The sequence below is a fragment of the Sapajus apella genome, unplaced genomic scaffold (assembly GCF_009761245.1).
Source record: "Sapajus apella isolate SASKATOON/1434 unplaced genomic scaffold, GSC_monkey_1.0 scaffold8, whole genome shotgun sequence".
In the NCBI taxonomy this organism is placed as follows: Eukaryota; Metazoa; Chordata; class Mammalia; order Primates; family Cebidae; genus Sapajus; species Sapajus apella.
This window is the reverse complement of record NW_022436948.1, coordinates 11,459,860-11,477,296: the sequence shown is the minus strand read 5'-3', so window position 1 is coordinate 11,477,296 and position 17,437 is coordinate 11,459,860. Positions and strand designations below refer to the sequence as shown.

At 48.1% G+C, this 17,437-nt stretch overlaps 1 protein-coding gene across 3 annotated transcripts; it reads left to right on the top strand.

The window, feature by feature from the left end:
* The first annotated feature begins 1,360 nt into the window (after window positions 1–1,360).
* On the top strand, window positions 1,361–15,708 carry SMIM11A (small integral membrane protein 11A). Of its 3 annotated transcripts, XM_032276961.1 has the most exons (5): window positions 1,375–1,469; window positions 5,058–5,113; window positions 5,715–5,829; window positions 12,234–12,400; window positions 15,347–15,708. In XM_032276961.1, the coding sequence occupies exons 3-4, from the start codon at window positions 5,818–5,820 to the stop codon at window positions 12,396–12,398; spliced, it is 177 nt and encodes a 58-aa protein (XP_032132852.1). In that variant the 5' UTR covers window positions 1,375–1,469; window positions 5,058–5,113; window positions 5,715–5,817; the 3' UTR covers window positions 12,399–12,400; window positions 15,347–15,708. The 3 variants fall into 3 exon arrangements, with proteins under 3 accessions (XP_032132850.1, XP_032132851.1, XP_032132852.1); XM_032276959.1 differs by lacking the exon at window positions 5,058–5,113 and having other exon boundaries at window positions 1,361–1,469; XM_032276960.1 differs by lacking the exons at window positions 5,058–5,113; window positions 15,347–15,708 and adding an exon at window positions 14,246–14,389 and having other exon boundaries at window positions 1,361–1,469.
* Window positions 15,709–17,437: the final 1,729 nt, after the last annotated feature.

The following is a 17,437-nucleotide window of genomic DNA, read 5'->3' as shown; positions in this document are numbered from 1 at the left end:
AAAAAAAAAAAAAAAAAAAAAAAAAAAAAATTGAGGTTTTTCCTAATTAAGTACATTTCATCACTGAAACTAAGGGTGATAACATAGAGGGTTATCAACCAACTTCAGTTTGGGGGAATGGGAGAAATGCTGACTCTTTCCAAGCACGTTGGGTGTATAGTGGTTGAAGACATTTGCCAAGATTGCCACTCTAGGATCCACTCCCACCAAACCTGGGCTTTTCACTTTCAACCCACGAACTGAAAATGCTAGTTCATTTTTCTACTCCATTTGCTTTTAGAGTTTCTTCTGCCTGTCTTACTGGCTATATATGACCTGAATACCACTTATTTCTTAAAGCATAGGTCAGATGCTATTTTAAAAGGAGCCCAGGATATTGGCTGATCTGATAGAATCTAGACCCAGATTACCCAGGGTCAAGTACCAGCTCTGGTGCTTGCGGCCTTTAAAGCCACAGAAAAATTACTTTAATCTCTTTGCGTCTCCATTTCCTCATTTGTGAAATGGTTATCATTACAGCACGTCCCTTACAGCCTTGGTATGAGACTTAGGCAATAGTCACCAAGTGCTTAGAACAAAGCTGTTTCTGCTACTTTCTCCAAGAACACTTCCCTTAACAGAGCCAACCCCTCCACCCCTCAGTTCTTGCCTCTGCACCCTCTGTCATTCTAACATAATCACAGAGTCTTGATGGGATGTGGAGTTACACTGCCTTGGTTCCAATCTCAATTCGGCCACTGCCATTCGCGCGTTTTCTATTGCCAGCCAACTTACTCTCCCCTGGCCTCAGTTTCCTCATCCTTAGAGGGTGAGCAGAGCAAATGGTGGTATCTCCATGCACATTCCTTTCGTCATCCTTGTGTTGGGTGCCCAGTTTGTGCCCTCCCATGGCGGTAGCACTGAGTGGGCTCAAACTGCACGCGTTTATGAAGCATCTGGTTGAATGAAGAAATCTGGGAACATAGTACCAGAGCACCATACCGTTCCCCCGAAGGAAAATGCGTGCACGGTGTCAGAGATCTGGAAACTTCTTAAGGGGACCCACGTGTCCTCCGCTGCAGACAGCAGCGAGAAGACACCCAGGGAATGCGAGACAGCGGAGGGTCGGAGGGGTCCCGTGACAACCTCTAATCCAGCTCAGGTGAGTTCAGAACGAGAGCACGCCCCCAGGCCTGGGCTGCCGGGTCCACACCCCAGCGCCTCCCCGTCGGGGCCTAAGTGAACATCAGCCTCCCGCCACAGCGCCCCGGCTGCTCGCCTGGGCCCACTGCGCCTGCGCACAGAGCGGCGCGCCCTAGGATGGCTGCCCGCGCCCACTGCGCCTGCGCACGGGGTAGTGCACCCCAAGGTCGGCTGCGCCTGCCCACTACGCCTGCGTGCGGAGTGCTGCGTTTCGGGACTTGTAGTTTTCCCAGTGGAAGTCGCGGTTTGTGTGCGGCCGGGCGCTGGAGGCTCCGCCGCCAAGAGCAGTAAGTGTGTGACGTCGGGGTAGGAGTGACTCGAACTCAGTATGTCTTTGGGATGCTGCGATCTCGCGGCCGGCCCTGTGCTATAGTTTTCTCTCTTAGACAAACGTCTGCCGGCCCCCTGCCGCTCCGGGGCGGGGATCCGGAGGGTGAAGGCCGCCAGGCCCCATCTGCGGGGCGCCCCTGCTGGATCCGGCCGTCAGGCGCCGCCAAACCCGCAGAGCTGCGTGTTCCGGCCGGCACGCGGCCCGGGCGGGGCCCAGGATTGGTTCAAGCCTAAGGGTGTTGGTCCCGGGAGGGTCTAGGGGGACGATCGAATGTTCTGGAAGGGCGGGGAAAGCGATGACAGCCCTTGGCCCTCATTCTCAGGTCTGAGAGGGGGCAGGTGGGGAGAGGACCCTGGACTGGCCCCCGGGTTACCCAGGAGAAGCTGAGGCCCAGAGAGGTTCAGCGACTCGCCCAGGGTTGCACAGGGAGCACAGACACCGACGTTGCTCTGCGGGGCCTGGGCTTCCAGCAGGAAGAGAAGCTGAAACCTGTCATGGCTCCTCGGCAGATCCCTGAAATGCTGAGATGTGGGGTCTGGGTAGCTGAGATCGGGCGGGGCTGGTTTCTTGAAGGTCAAGGCCCCCGTGTAGAGGGGGCAAGTGATGCCCGAGGCTCACCTGGCAGCCCCCTCCCTGGACCTACTTCTGTTTATGATTGGGTGAGGTTGGGTGAAAAAGGTAGAGACTGGGAATGAGAACAGCTTCAGACAGTTCAGACAAAGGGCGCAGCATGATTAGTGGCTGGAAGGAGACAGCAGGTGATAGACTGATCCTCGAATTTGTTAGGGGTGCAAGAAGAAAAGGTATTAATAGATTGTGGACAACACATTATCCATATTGCTTTAGTTGGTCTAACCAAAATAAGTGAATAGCTTTTTTGTTTCTAACAGAAGCCTGACAAAGGAAGACAAGTTATTTTTGCAGTGAAGGAAATAGAAATATTTGGAGTTGTAGCTAAGCCGCTTGTTACTTTTGAGTTTTAAGCTAAGATCGTGGATAGTTTCAGGGAAAGTTAAAAATTTCCTGCACTTCGTAGACTTTATGCCCTTCAAAAAGTCCCCATCTTGTTGGCTTTTGCAGTTCAACCCTCAGATACCAGCTGCCTCTTGTTTCTAATGTTGCATCAGGTGTACATATGGCAGCAAAGCACATAGCTTACTGATACTTTTAGCTTTTTTGTTCTCATTTGCCGAAGGCTGAAGGGTGCTATGGAAATGGCTGGCTTGGGCATGCAATTGAAGGGAGGTGGGGAGAAGTGGTAATTCAGAGGCAGTGGGTGGGAATGAGCAGGGCAGATCAGGGTGCTTCACTCTCTTGCCTCCCACCCACCACAGCCCTTCTGTTACTGTTGCGGGTTGACTCTAAATGTTTCTTCCCTAAAGAGTTGAATGTTGTCACTCCAGGTATGAAGTTGAGGCGGCTGTCAGTATATTGTGGCAGTCAGGTTCTGTGATATGAGCAAGGATGGTGAATTGTGAATTCCAGAGTTGCAGAATTGTTCTTTAGATTTAGATTTTTCTCTTTTTTTTGAGATGGAGTCTCAGTCTATCATCCAGGCTGGAGCGCAGTGGCGTGATCTTGGCTCACTGCAACCTCTGCCTCCTGGGTTTAAGCGCTTCTCCTACCTCAGCCTCCTGAGTAGCAGGGACTACAGGTGCATGCCACCACACTCGGCTAATTCTTTGTATTTTTAGTAGAAATGGGGTTTCATCATGTTAGCCAGGATAATCTCCATCTCCTGACCTCGTGATCTACCCACCTCTGCCTCCCAGAGTGCTGGGGTTACAGGTGTGAGCCACCATGCCCAGCCTAGATTCTGATTTTTTAAATGACAACACTTAGGTTCAGAGGGTTAATGACTTACTCCATATGCCATGCCATGGGTGCCGCCAAGAGGAGAGTTCAGGTCTCCAGTTCTCCTGGTCCTCAGGTTGCTGTTCTTTATTCCATGCCCTGCTGTCTTTGAATGACTGCATTTTGCACTGGATGCTACTGGTCTATGTCCTTCAGCTTGGCATGCCCGGTAGTGGATGGAGCGAGATTTAGCATAACAGCAATGGCTGACATTTAATGCTTTCTGTGTGCTGGCCATGGTGCTTCGTGTTTACAGTCTAATCTGCAAGAGAATTCACAGATGGGCAAGTTGAGGCTGAGAGAGGCCAAGTGACTTGTCTGAGGTCACATTGCTAGTGAACACAGCACAGGCTTTCCAGAGGGCCAGACCACGGGATATTCTTTTTCATTCATTTCCTCCTGCAAGATTGTTGGACGTATTTCTCATTCTTGACTTTGGAAATCAATATTCTACATACATCAATTCACTGGATATGCAGTTTTGCCTCAGAAAATTATGAGGGAACAGCCAGACTCATCTACTGTATTTGTATACAACTCAGTTAAAGCAGGAATTGTAAAAATAACCTTTATAAGACCTTTAACATTTTAATATACAACACAGCCAATCACTAAGATTATTAGAGATTCTCAAAGTGGAAATTGTAGCAACAGGTTATAACATGTTAGGAGCATATTTCTTTAGTGCGGGTCAGAATCTGCTTCTCCTTAAAGATAAGTGGGCCATGTATACGTGAAGGTAATGAGAAATTCAGCTACCATCATTACAGTCAAACAGATCTACCATTTAAATTCCTATCGCTAGCTTATCTCACTTCGAAAAAGTCCTGGGGAAAACTTGGCTACGTTGTGCCAACTGCTAGCTTGTTTTCAAGATATTCTAATCTTGAATACATGGGGAATGAACTTTTTATACTTAGATATCTTTGTAATTGAAAAAAAAAATTTTTTTTTGAGATGGAGTTTTATTCTTGTTGCCCAGGCTGGAGTGCAATGGCACAATCTCGGCTCATCGCAACCTCCGCCTCCCGGATTCAAGTGATTCTCCTGCCTCAGCCTCTCGAGTAGCTGGGATTACAGGCATGCGCCACCATGCCCGGCTAATTTTGTATTTTTAGAAGAGATGGGGTTTCTCCATGTTGGTCAGGCTGGTCTCAAACTCCCTACCTCAGGTGATCTGCCTGCCTCAGCCTCCCAAAGTGTTGGGATTACCAGCGTGAGCCACCGCGCCCGGCCGAAAGTTTTTAAAAAATCATCTTGCCTGAAGTTCATCTTACCCCCATCCTAAAGGCCTTTGAAATTTTCAGTCACTTTTCTTAATTATAACTGTAAGTGCATTTTAAGAGAAGTGTTTCCCTGACTTTTGAATGAAAAGCTCACTGCCTGCGTCAGGATAGTGCCGAGGTTGAAGCCCCGGAGCCAGACTGGATTGGTTTGAGTCCCAGGCCCACCTGTGAGAGCTTGGATGTGGTTCTGCGCTGTGTTTCCTCTTCTGCAAAGTGGAGACAGTAAGCTGTTTCATGGGGTAGTTGTGAGGGCTAAATGCCTTAACTCATTTAAGCACTTCAGCCACTTTTTTTGTGTCTGATACAAAAAAGTTAAGCTATGATTATTGTGCTATAAAGCATTGAATTCCAGAAAAAGTAGGGGCACTAAGCACCATGTCCTTGACGCCTTTCTTCATTTACAGATAGGACTGAAGCCCCAGAGGGAAGTCACTTACCAGAGATGTAGGAGGCTCTTGGGGTATGTGGCATATTCTGAGAGTGGCGACCGCCAAGGCCCTGGAGTGAATCCCATGCTGGGGCTGCCCCTGCCTTCTCACTTCCTTCCTGCCTTCTGCTAGGTCTCCCTCAAGCTTTGGAGAGAATTCTGCATGTGAATTGCATCTGACAGTTTTTGTGCCCTGTCATTTATTCCCTTGCCTCCAGATAATCCTTGAAAAAACCAAGATGAGCTTAATTAACACTCAGAGGACTTGAAAAAGACACTCACTCCCAAAACAGCCTGTGTTTAGTTCTGGAGCAGGTAGAGGGACAGATTTTAGACGTGGGCTCTTAGGTCCACAGATGAATGGGATGGGAGCACGTGGCCCCTCGGGAGTGGCACTGGGGGCTACAGAGAGCTGCTGAGGAGAGCTTTCGGCTCAGTGAGGACCAGTCCTGTCTGGGCCTTCGCCCGACCCATCCACTTCCCAGCAGTCTCTCAATCGCCTTATCAGGACACAGCCCACCTCTCTGTGATGCCCACTTTCTGTTCACATGCCCTCTCTCCATCAAAGAGACATCTTTCTAAGGTGGTCTGCCCTAGGAACTCCAAATTGACCTGTTTCTTTCTTCCTGCCCAGATCAGACCTTCCAGCTCCCTGGACGTGACCTTCCAGCCGCCTCTCATGTGCTTGTCAGGTGGGGATTTGTGTTGATCAGGAGTGAATTTACAGTTGCTGTACAATGAACTGGAAGGTGAGTATAGTTTTAGGCACACATACCCCGCCAGGCGCACACACCCATTCAGAAACACACCCGCGTCGGGAACATACACCACTGCTGGGCGCGCACACTCATGTCAGACACGCATGCCCGTCGGACACACACGCCCATCAGACACACACACCCCAGGTGCACATACCCCTGTTGGGCACACACACCCTGGGTGCAGTATCTATGTCAGACACACTCACTCCTGTCAGGTGCACATACCACTGTCAGGCACACACCTCTTTCAGGTACACACCTGTCAGGTACAGGTGTGACAAATTCTTTTCTCAGTCAGTGTAGTGTTAGCATAAATATTTATGGCTTGGGGTTTTCCCTGCCTCCTGATTGTGAAAATTCAGAATAACAGTTCTGTACAAGTAGATTGATTAAAAAGAAAAAGGTGAAAGCATAATATTTATGTTTCATTTTAAGTTAAACATAAATGTACATTTACTCACTGGACTTGCGGAAGAAGGCCAGGCCTTTTCTTCTTGTGTGCATTCACTAACTTCAAATCTTCCTCACTCTTCTTACAAAAACTATACCTTTAAAGCTTTACCTGCAATTTTGCTTTCTTTTTTTATACATTTTTTTTTGTGGAGATAGGCTTCCATTATGTTGCCCAGGCTGCTCTTGAACTCCTGGGCTCAAGCAGTCCTCCTGCCTGAGCCTCCCAAAGTGTGGGGATTGCAGGAGTGAGCCACTGTGTTCAGCCCATTTTGGTTTCTTTAGAGTAGGTGCAGTGGACTGAATGTTTGTGTTTCCCCAGGTTCATATGTTGCAACCCTAGTGCCCAGCGTGGTGATATTTGGAGTTGGAGCCTGTAAGAGGTAACCAGGTGAGGAAGCTGGAGCCCTAGTGTGTGGAAAAGTGACCTTACACAAAGGACTCCAAAGAGCTCTCTTACCCTCTTTCTCCCATGTTGGGGGCACAACAGGAAGTCAGCCATCTGCAACCTGGAAGAGGGTCCCACTGGAACCCACCTGGACTGCACCCTGACCCCCAGGCTTTCAGCCTTCCAAACTGGGACAAATATCTTTTTAATAAGTCACCCAGTCTGTGGCCCTTTGTTGGAGCCTGAATTGACTCAGACAGTGGATTAAGATCTTAGGAAGCAATACACACAGCATCTTTCCAGAGTTTCATGCTCTTCCCTAATCTTCTACGGTTGTCTTGCCAACAGCATTTTTTTTCCAGCTCAAACTTGAGTCTTTCAAAGTATTCAACTTGGCTTTCATAAAAACGTTTGTTTTACACAGTCATATTTCACAAGTGTAATGTTTAAATAAGTTATCGAACATAGCGTCAAGAACAACTTAAATTGCTTGGCGAATAAACACACCTGACCCTTGTGAAACATTAGACTCGACTGGTGGGAGCAGAAGTTCAAGGGCAGCCAGAGAGTAGGTCAGCAGTCACGTTTCACAGAGAGAAAGGAGAATGTCATTTTTAAGTCCCTGAAGTCGATGGGGTGAGGTGGAGGTTGGTGAAGAGAGCAGCCACTAAAATATACGTTTATTGTAGTCACTTAGCAAAGTCTAAAATCAAGCAAAAATTATACATTGTCTCACCATCTAGAGATGGCTACTGTTAACAATCTTGGTGTAGTCATCCTTTTCTGTATGTATGTGTGGTGTGTTTTCATACATAGGCTCTTTTATGTGTTTTTTCAATTATTATACGTGTTTTCTCATTTATTATAAGCATTTTCTTCAAAACATCCAGTGGTTTTCTATTGCATGGAGAGACTGGAAAGGTCTGGAAGCAGGACCAGGGAGCCAGGAAAGTAGCTTTCCCATCTTCCCCAGCTCTTTGGGGCATGGGGTGTGGCAGGCCCTGCAGGAGGGCTGAGGCCTGAGGACCTGGCATAAGTTAAAGATGCAGAGTGTTCTGTGACAGGTTGGAAGATATAGGAGAGTTCGTTTAGCATGCCTTGAGGATCAGAGCTCACAGTGGAAAGGCTGGGAGGGAAAGAAGAGGCAGTGAGAGGATGGAGAGGGGAAGGAGCGGAAAGCAGCATGGGGTGAGGTTTAGGGGGGCCATTCGCCCACCACAGTGGCTAAGTCAGTAGAGGTGAGAGGCAGTAACTGGTACTAAGGGCCAAGGTTCAAGGCATTAAACCTAATGCTTCCAGGTGGTGTTTCTCACCCTGAGGACTAGTTAAGGCAAGGATTTCAGGCCCCATGCCCAGAGCTTCTGATTGGGTAGATCTGGCTGGGGCTGAGAATTTGCACTTTTCTCAAGTTCCAGTGGTGCCAATGCACATCAGTCAGTCGCCCATGCACACCGGTCGCTGATGGACATTGTCGCTGATGCACACCAGTCGCCGATGCACACAGGTCGCCGATGCACACCGGTGGCCGATGCACACCGGTGGCCGATGCACATTGTCGCCGATGCACACCTGTCGCCGATGCACACCGGTCGCCCATGCACACCGGTCACCGATGCACACCGGCCGCCCATGCCCACTGGTCGCCCATGCACACCGGTCACCGATGCACATTGGTCGCTGATGCACACTGGTCAAAGGCAATGTGTGGAGACTTTTCTTCTTCAATTGTGGAGTGGCACCAACCCACTTGACCCTTTGGCCAGTCTTGTTTGTGACAGTTTTTTCTACCATAAGGAACAAAATCTGCCCAAACCTTCCCAGCCTCAGCACCATAGCTTCCATGGAGCAGCTTTGTGTTTAAACACAGCCCCTTCCAACGTAGTGTTAGAAATGAATGGCCCCAGGCCAGGCACTGTGGTTCATGCCTGTAATCTCAGCACTTTGGGAGGCTGAGACAGGCAGATCACTTTGAGCTCAGGAGTTCGAGACCATTCTGGACAACATGGCGAAATCCCATCTCTACAAAAAAAATACAAAGATTAGCTGGGCATGGAGATGCGCACCTGTAGTGCATCTGGGAAGCTGAGGCTGGAGAATTGCTTGAGCCTGGGAAGTGGAGGTTGCAGTGAGCCGAGATTGTACCACTGCAGCCTGGGCGACAGAGTGAGACCCTGTCAAAAGGAAAGGAAAGGAAAGGGGAAAGGAAAAAGGAAAAAGAAAAGGAAAGGAAAGGAAAAAGGGGAAAGGAGGGAAGAAGGGAAGGAGGAAAGGAGGGAGGGAGGGAGGGAGGCAAGGAAGGAAGGAAGGAAGGAAGGAAGGAAGGAAGGAAGGAAGGAAGGAAGGACCGACCCTGATTGCAGAGAGCTGCAGAGGTTGAAGGATTCTTTGGAGGATTGTGTACCCCCAGAGCATCTAGAGGCCTTCCCCCTCTGGCTCCATGGGCCATGGCCGGCAGCGACAGTCAATACTACCTGTACATTAGCAACAAGTGTAGCCTCATTATTTAAAAACTTCATTATTCCCATTTTACAGGTATTGGGGTTTTGTTTTTAAAAATTAATGTAGATCTAGGCCAGGCACAGAGGCCCATGCCTGTAGTCCCAGAACTTTGGGAGGCTGAGGTGGAAAGATCACATAAACCCAGGAGTTCAACACCAGCCTGGACAACATAGTGGGACCCCATCTCTACAAAAAATAAGAAAAAAGTAGCTGTCACGTGCCGCGGTCCCATCTACTCAGGAGGCTGAGGGGGAGGATTGCTTGAACCTGGGAGCCGTGATCATGCCACTGTACTCCAGGCTGGTTGGAGTCTCAAAAAAAAGTTAATATAGATCTAGGCTACCCTGGTAGAATTCATTTTCCTCCCTGAAGGTCTGCATGTTTCAAGAAATACAAGGGGCTTGTTAAAAGTAAATTAGAGGAAGTGGTTTCATACCACGGAAGGTTAGTGCCTAGGAGAGGGGCAGGAAAGGGGCCCTGGGGCCCTTCGCTTTAGCCTATTAATGTTCTTGACGTCTGCCGCCCTTGTTCTACCTCCTTCTCCGTCCAGACTTTGGCCTTTTGCCATGCCTCTTCACTGTCTGTAAAAGAAAGTGGGCACGGAAGCCTCCTGCCTGCGTCTGTTGGCTGATGCATCTCCATTTTCATGGGTTTTCTAACTTCTGGATGAGAGTGTACACTCCTGCAATTGCTAAAGCTAGGCTTCCTATTTGGATTGTAAAGAGCTATGGGCAGTACTGTGGGCTTTGTTATATTAATAGTAGAACCCCATTGGTTTATCTGCAGAGACTGAGAAAGCTGGAAGAGAGTAGCTTTTCCCAGTGTGATTCAGTGTCAGATAGCCTGGAAACTCCTAGCAAAAAAAAAGTTTATACAGCAACATTCTTTTCATAGCTGGTTTGTATGCATGGAGTCAAACCTTCACCACTAAAATGTGAACCTTCAAGAAAACAGAGGATCTCAAGGTTTATTGAAGGGAGGAGGTTAGCCTAGGGAAGGAAGAAGAGCTGGTAACCAAGTCAGTATTTGAAGCCGCTCATATTTACCAGGGTAAAAAGTTGAAAAGTTCCACTTTTGGAACATTTTCAGTCTTTTATACTGATGCCAGAGTGGTCTTTCTGAAGTTTATGTCATGTGTTTATTCTTTACTGTTAAAATGATTTCGTGGTTGAAAACTATTAGCTAATTACTGAGTGCTCTTGTGTTCTTATTGTTTTAGTAAAATTAAAATGATTTAAGCATTTGCATCCCTGCCTCCTCCTATGATTTTCATTCCATTTCTGTTGTATCACGTTATATCCTTCTGCATGTCCGTACGTAACCAGTAAGATGATTTCAGAGGTAGCGAGTCCAGTTGCCTCTGGAAATTGCAGTAGCCAAGCCACAGCGTATTTGCATAATGTAATTGTGAAGTGGATGAGTGTGAGGAATGAATCATACATAGTAGGACAGCGTGATGCTACAGAGTTGGGCTTTGGAGCTGGGTCAGGCCCTGCCTTGCTGAATGCTGCTTCCCCGCCTCTGCATTTTCTCAGCTCCCCTGCAGTCAGGGCAATCCATCTGCTTACGGAGGTAGCTAAGGACGAAAGGGAAAGAGACGCGTAAGGCAAAGAGACGCGTAAGGCACTTTGCATGCCGTGAGTTTCAAGTCGACAGTAGCTGATGGCTACAGATTCTAAGTGCGAAATCCACATCTAGTTCTGAGTCATAAGAGTTTTGATACAATCATAGGAACATACATCTACATACATTGTGATTTCCTGAATTTCAGCATATTGAAAATCAGGCATCAGTGGAAGGGAAGGGAGACTGGCCCTGGGGTTAGAATGTCCTTCCAACTAGCTACTCATGAGGGAGCTGCGTGACCTCTCAGCCTCTCAGCCTCCTGGGGCTCTACTTTCCTTGCTCATATAACCAGGGGGTCGACCAGGTCACCCTGAAAGTTCTTTTCAGCCCCTTGGTTCTGTAAGCATCTCGTTCACACCAACTAGGTTCAGATCAACTTCAGTTAGACTATTAGAGGGAAGTGCACATGTACCCCCCATAGTAGAATCTCATTTTATTGGTATTACATAGAATAAGTGATTGGCAGAAATATAAGGATTTCATTGGGTGTGGTGGCGCATGGCTGTAGTCCCAGCTACTCAGGAGGGACTGGGTTTGTTGTTGTTGTTGTTTTAAGGTACGGGATCCTATCAGGTAAGATGCTGCCTGGTCCTCTAAAATAATGCTTGCTCAACCAAAGCATACCTTTTCACTATTTGGGAAGGAATTTTTAATCAACTAAAAAGCACATAATTATCATTCAGGTCATACCGTGTGTATGGAACTGGTATTTGCTTTGAGGTACTATTGCAATATGTAGAATTTCACAAAAAACTTGCTAGTACAAATAGTGAATAATTCAAATTCAGTTTTTCCCTAGATTTTATTTTAGAAAATGGGTTTGCAGGAGCAGTTGATAAGTAGCTATGTTTTAATGTTTTCAGTTCTGTTGTGTTTTATTTTACCATCAAGTGCCAGTGCTAATGAGTCTCTAGAAACAAGAGAAAATCCAGGGTGCAAAAGCTGCGGTTTCCAGAAGCAAGGTCTGATTCACCTTGACGTTGCAGATGAAGGGGCAGGAGCTCAGAAAGGCCCATTGCCTGACCCAGGTCGCACAGTCAGTTGGTGGCAAAGTAGAGCTGTGACCCAGGCCTCGCGGCTCCAGCTTCTTTCACTGGATCTGGCTGCTGCCTCAGAAGCAAGGGCCTGGGTGATCGGCAGGTTGCACGGTTTGAGCTGAGAGAGACCAGAGTCACCATGCTGGTAGTTGACTGGTGGTCCTCTCCATGAAGCCAGTCGCAAGCAAGCCACAAAGAGCAGAGCTGTAATTTGACTGTCGGCCCCGTGGGGATGCAGACCTTTTCTGCTTGGTCTCCAGTGTAGCCTCCGCTCCTAGCCTCGTGCCTGTTGCAGAATAGGTGCTAAGTAAATATTTGTTGACTGAAGGAACATAAAAGAAACCTCTCATATCAGTGATGGAACATTTAGCATGACTTCTTTCTTCTTGAAGGTTCTTGAACACGTGCCCCTGCTGCTGTATATCTTGGCAGCAAAAACATTAATTCTCTGCATGGCATTTGCTGGAGTGAAAATTTACCAAAGAAAAAGATTGGAAGCAAAACAACAAAAACTGGAGGCTGAAAGGAAGAAGCAATCAGAGAAAAAAGATAACTGAAGGTGAGTTACCGGACCTTGCAAATGGGAGCTGGCCAGTGGGGTGACCAATGAATGAATGAGAGAGGCCTGAGGCTTCACTGTCTGTCGGGTCGGAAGGGCTGCCTGGGGACACGTGGCCTCACCTGTTCTCTATAAGGGCCAGGTGTGCAGATCCTGGGCCTGGAATCTGAATGCTGCTGAGCCGAGGCTCACAGAGGGTTAGTTCATCCTTCTCGAAACCTGCAGTGCAGTGGTTCTTCACAGGTATTGGGTTAAGAATTGAGGACTTAGTGACACTCTGGACCTACTTCCCAGAGAAGCATATACTAAAACCATCTGCATTTGTGTGGGGAGAAGTTTGCAGATGTGAGGAGTCAAGGTCATTTGAAATTCTAAGATTAAGAAACCCTGTTATCTTTAAGATAAAGTCTGACTCCTTGGTATGACAAACAAATCCCTTCCCAGCCTGGCCTCAACCCAGACTTCATTTGCCACTTTTGCCCACTCCCCGCAGGCCATTCCTCGGCCACCATGGCCTTTGGCCTTGCTCATTAGGTTCTTCCCAAGGACCTCGTCACCAGGCCTGAGGGCGCAATCGTTGCTGTCACCCAGTGGCTATCACCTGTTACAGTGACACTGGTGGGCTTAGAACATACTTGGGGAGTTACAATACATCAAGGCACCGGAAAGTTACTGTTAAGCCCCTGTTACAGATTTAGCACCTGACAATTCACAGCTACCTTGATTGTGGTTCTTCCCTTTGCAGGTTGAGTTTTGTACTTTAAAAATTGGAGGATTCAGCCAGTGTGGTGGCTCATGCCTGTAATCCCAGTGCTTTGGGAGGCGGAGGTGGGAGGATTTCTTGAGCCGAGGAGCTTAAGACCAGCCTGGCAACATAGGGAGACTCTGTCTCTACAAAAACTAAAACGACAACAACAACAACAAAAAAAACGCTTAGTCACACACTTACTGCGTTTGGTAACACATGCCTGTGGTCCCAGCTACTCAGGAGACTGAGGTGGAAGATTGCTTGAGCCCAGGAATTCAAGGCTCCAGTGAGCCATGATCACACCATTGCACTCTAGCCTGGGTAACAGAGCGATACCCTGTCTAAAAAAAACAAAAAACAAAACAAAAAAAGGGATTCAAATATGTGGCAGTGGTGGGGGTTCTAGGTCAGTGCTTCCCAGACCTGGCTAATGATCAGAATTGCCCAGGTGTTTGTTAAAATGAAGATTCCCAGGCTTCAACCCAGAGAGATTTCATAATGTCTCTGGTTAGGTTTCGGTATCTGGGCTTTTTTTTGTTGTTTTTAAGATGCGGGATCCTACTCTGTCATCTAGGCTGGAGTGGTGCAGTGGCATCATCTCGGCTAACTGCAATCTCAGCCTCCAGGGCTCAAGCAATCCTCCCACCTCAGCCTCCCAAGTAGCTAGGACTACAGAGCATACGACCATACCTGGCTAGGTTTTTAAAAACTTTTTAGTAGAGAAGGGGTCTTGCTGTGTTGCCAAGGCTGGTCTTGTACTCCTGGGCTCAAGCAATACTTTCGCCTCAGCCTCCCAAAGTGCTGAGGTTACAGGTGTGAGCCACTGTGCCCAGCCTCTGTTCTTTTGAAAACCCATTAGGGAATCCTTAGGTTGTCTTCTCAGCAACAGGTCATTGTAGGAACCACTGGGCTCGGTGACCCCCCAAACCCAGCCCACTCTGAGATTCCATGCTTCTGTCAGTAGGAATTCCTTTGCAGTGCTGTCAGACTTGTTGAGGTTAAAGGCCTACTGATGAGGAATAGTAGCAACACCTACTGTGTGGTTCTTCTGTGCTGGGGACTTGGCCGAGCATTTCATGCACAACTGTGCTATTCAGCCCTGATGACTCTGTGAGGCATGTTCAGATTGAAAGAATGGCTCACTCTGTACATGGTGAAGAACAGAATCAGAAACTGATCCCAGGTCAAATGCATTCCATCATCAGGCCCAAGCCTAGGCTGTACTGCCTTCCTGAATATAGGCAAGTGAGCTTGTAGGGACACCTCACTCTCTGTCACTCACCCCTTCCAGCATCTGCCCACCACTTGCTGGTCCTCAGTGAGCTGTAGGCTTTTGCTAGTTAGAAGTTAATTTCCTTTTTTTTTTCTTTTAAAAAAAAAGATGTTTTATTGACAAATTCAGGAGTAGGCATTAGGATGGGGAGGAGAGACATTAAAAAGGGCGAGGGAAGGCAGTTTAAATTAAAACGCTGCTGATTGAATTTATATTCCTGACAGTCCTCATTTCGTGTGTTAAACCAATTAAAGGAAGAAAAGATGAGATGGAAGATCATAAAGGCTTTTTCCCTCCCACAAACATCACCAGAGACCTGCAGTTAAGTCAGGGCTGGATGGCTTAGAACCAACTTGGGTTGTGGGTCTTCCTCTCTAGGCTGGGAGCTTCTTAAAGACTAGAGCCTTGCTTCAAACAAAGGGGGTTATCAGGCCTGGTGAGGTGACTCAGGCCTGTAATCCCCGCACTTTGGGAGGCTGAGGTGGATGGATCACTTGAGGTCAGGAGTTCGAGACCATCCTAGCCAACGTGGTGAAACCCGTCTCTACTACAAATACAAAAATTAACTGGGTGTGGTGACACGCCTCAGTAATCCCAGTCATACTCAGGAGGTTGAGGCACGAGAATTGCTTGAACCTGGGAAGTGGAGGTTACAGTGAGCCAAGATTTTGTACGGTACTCTAGCCTGGGCAAGAGAGTGATACTTTCTCTTAAAACAAAACAAAAAACGGGGGCGGTTTCAGATGGAAGGGAAACGTGATGTTAAAAATACATTCATTAATAAATAGACTTGAGTGATAGATGTGCGTGATGTCCATTTGTTTAGTCTGAGTGGCTGAGCATAGGTGTTTATGTTGAGCCAGTAAAACATTAGGTATACCCTTATCAAACATTTCCTGCTCATCCCTTTGGTTTTCTCTTCTAGATTCTGCAATGTAAATGTCAGCTTGTGTGGATTCCGGCTGAGAAGAAAGAGAAGAGAGACTTAATCATTGAACAGTGTATGAGAGGATAAACCCCCAACCTAGACCTTTCACTCAAAATAGTGTAAATTTGTATATGCTTTTGAAAGAACCAGTATTAGCCGGGCATGGTGGCTCACGCCTGTAATCCCAGCACTTTGGGAGGCTTAGGTGGGTAGATCGCTAAGAGGTCAGGAGTTCAAGACCAGCCTGGCCAACATGGTGAAACGCTGTCTCTACTAAAAATACAAAAGTTAGCCAGGTGTAGTGGCACACATCTGTAATCCCAGCTACTCTCAAGGCTGAGGCAGGAGAATTGCTTGAACCCAGGAGGTGGAGGTTGCATTGAGCCAAGATTGTGCCACTGCACTCCAGCCTGGACAACAGAGCAAGAATCCATCTCAAAAAAAAAAAAAAAAAATTAAAAAAAATAAAAAAATAAATAAAATAACCAGTATTTTGTTTACTAAAATATCTTTTTTAAAAAAGGTGTCATGGCTTTTGGAATAAGTCAAAATGTATCTCTCTCCCTGTCTCTCTCTCCTCTCTCTCTCTGTCTTTCACATAGCACCCTCCACCCTGTGTTGTAAAGGAAGGGTTTTGTAAATTTACACCTCCTGTACCATCTCAAGCTGGGGGGTCCCACGTGAGAGGCTTCCACAGAGGACAAGGTGCTGCAGAAGCATTTACTATGGGAGTGGGGTCCCCAGCACTGGGTGCCTGGGCCAGCTACGGCCCCACCCCAGGCCTCCTCATAGGCTGCCCTCCTGGACCCTCATTTATCCTCTTTCCTTCTTACAGGGGCCAAGCCCCTGGGAGAGTGTTTTAGAATGTTTTCACTGTTAGCGTGGAGGGAGGCTGTGTATGTCTAGGAGAGCCGGTTCCTGTGCCAACCATAAGTGTCCTCGCAGCGGGGAATCGTGGGAGCCCCAGGGTGTGCTTTGTCCTCTCCTCACCTGTTTGCTCCTTGGGGTTTGCTGATGAGATGAAGGATGAGGCATCCATAGGAGCTGCTGGAACCAAGGGCAGGGAGGATGGGAAGAGGTTTTACCCAGCACCTGACACACACAGATCTCTGCGACAAGAGCTCATGCTCTCCTGTTTCTCACAAGACCCCAGAGTGGATGGGGAATGAGGCGGCGGGAGCCAGTGCCGGAAGCAGGGTGCAGTGTTTGGTCTGGTTGCTGACGGCTGCATGGGAAACTTGCAGGAGCGTGTGCTGCTAAATGTCTACCCATCCTGGCCCAGCTTGGTAGCAGGTTGCGTTTTCCATGTGGGGAGTCTGGAGTTGCATCTTAAATTGCACTGTGCTTGCTGGATGCTCTTCACAATTTAGGAAGCAGGGGAGAATTTACAAAGTTCTGGAGACAGACAGACCCTGGTCCTTCAAGCTGCAGAGCTCACTAGAGTCGAAGCGGACTTTCATGTAAGCCCAGACCTAAGCCTCTCTGAAGGAGGCCACTCCAGCCTTTGCCGGGAGCTCTGTCTACTTTATTCTGCCTAATCCTGCTGTGGCCTGGGGTCCTGTTGGAACATGAATGGAAGACCAGAGCAGGGGTGGAATGCCCTTGGCTTTCTGCCACCTGCCCCCCACGCGTCCACAACATGCTCAGATGGGGCCTAGAACTGACCCTGGGCTGTGGCCTACCATTCTGCCTGTGTCAGGGCCACTCTGCAGCCTGGCAGGCCACCCCGCCCACCCTGGCCCGTGTTCCTGCCCCAGGGGCTGGCCTCTTTGCTTACTGCCCATCCCTCGAGTGTAGGGCATCACCTGGTCCTGCCTTGCCTGGCATCAGACCTACCACCTCAGCACCATTTCCTCATTTCCTCCCTCATGCCCACCCACCTGTGTACCCCCTAAGTCCAAGGAGGGTAGGGGGTCTGCTGGCCAGGAGACACTCAGCTGCTAAACATAGTGCTTTTCTAGGCTTTGGGGTTTGATGCTACACTTTGGTATTTGTGGAAGATCTGGCCATTTTGGAAAATTTGGTAGAAGATGTCCTAAGGATGGAACTAAACCACTGATCATCCCGATCGTGCCCATGGCTTTTCCG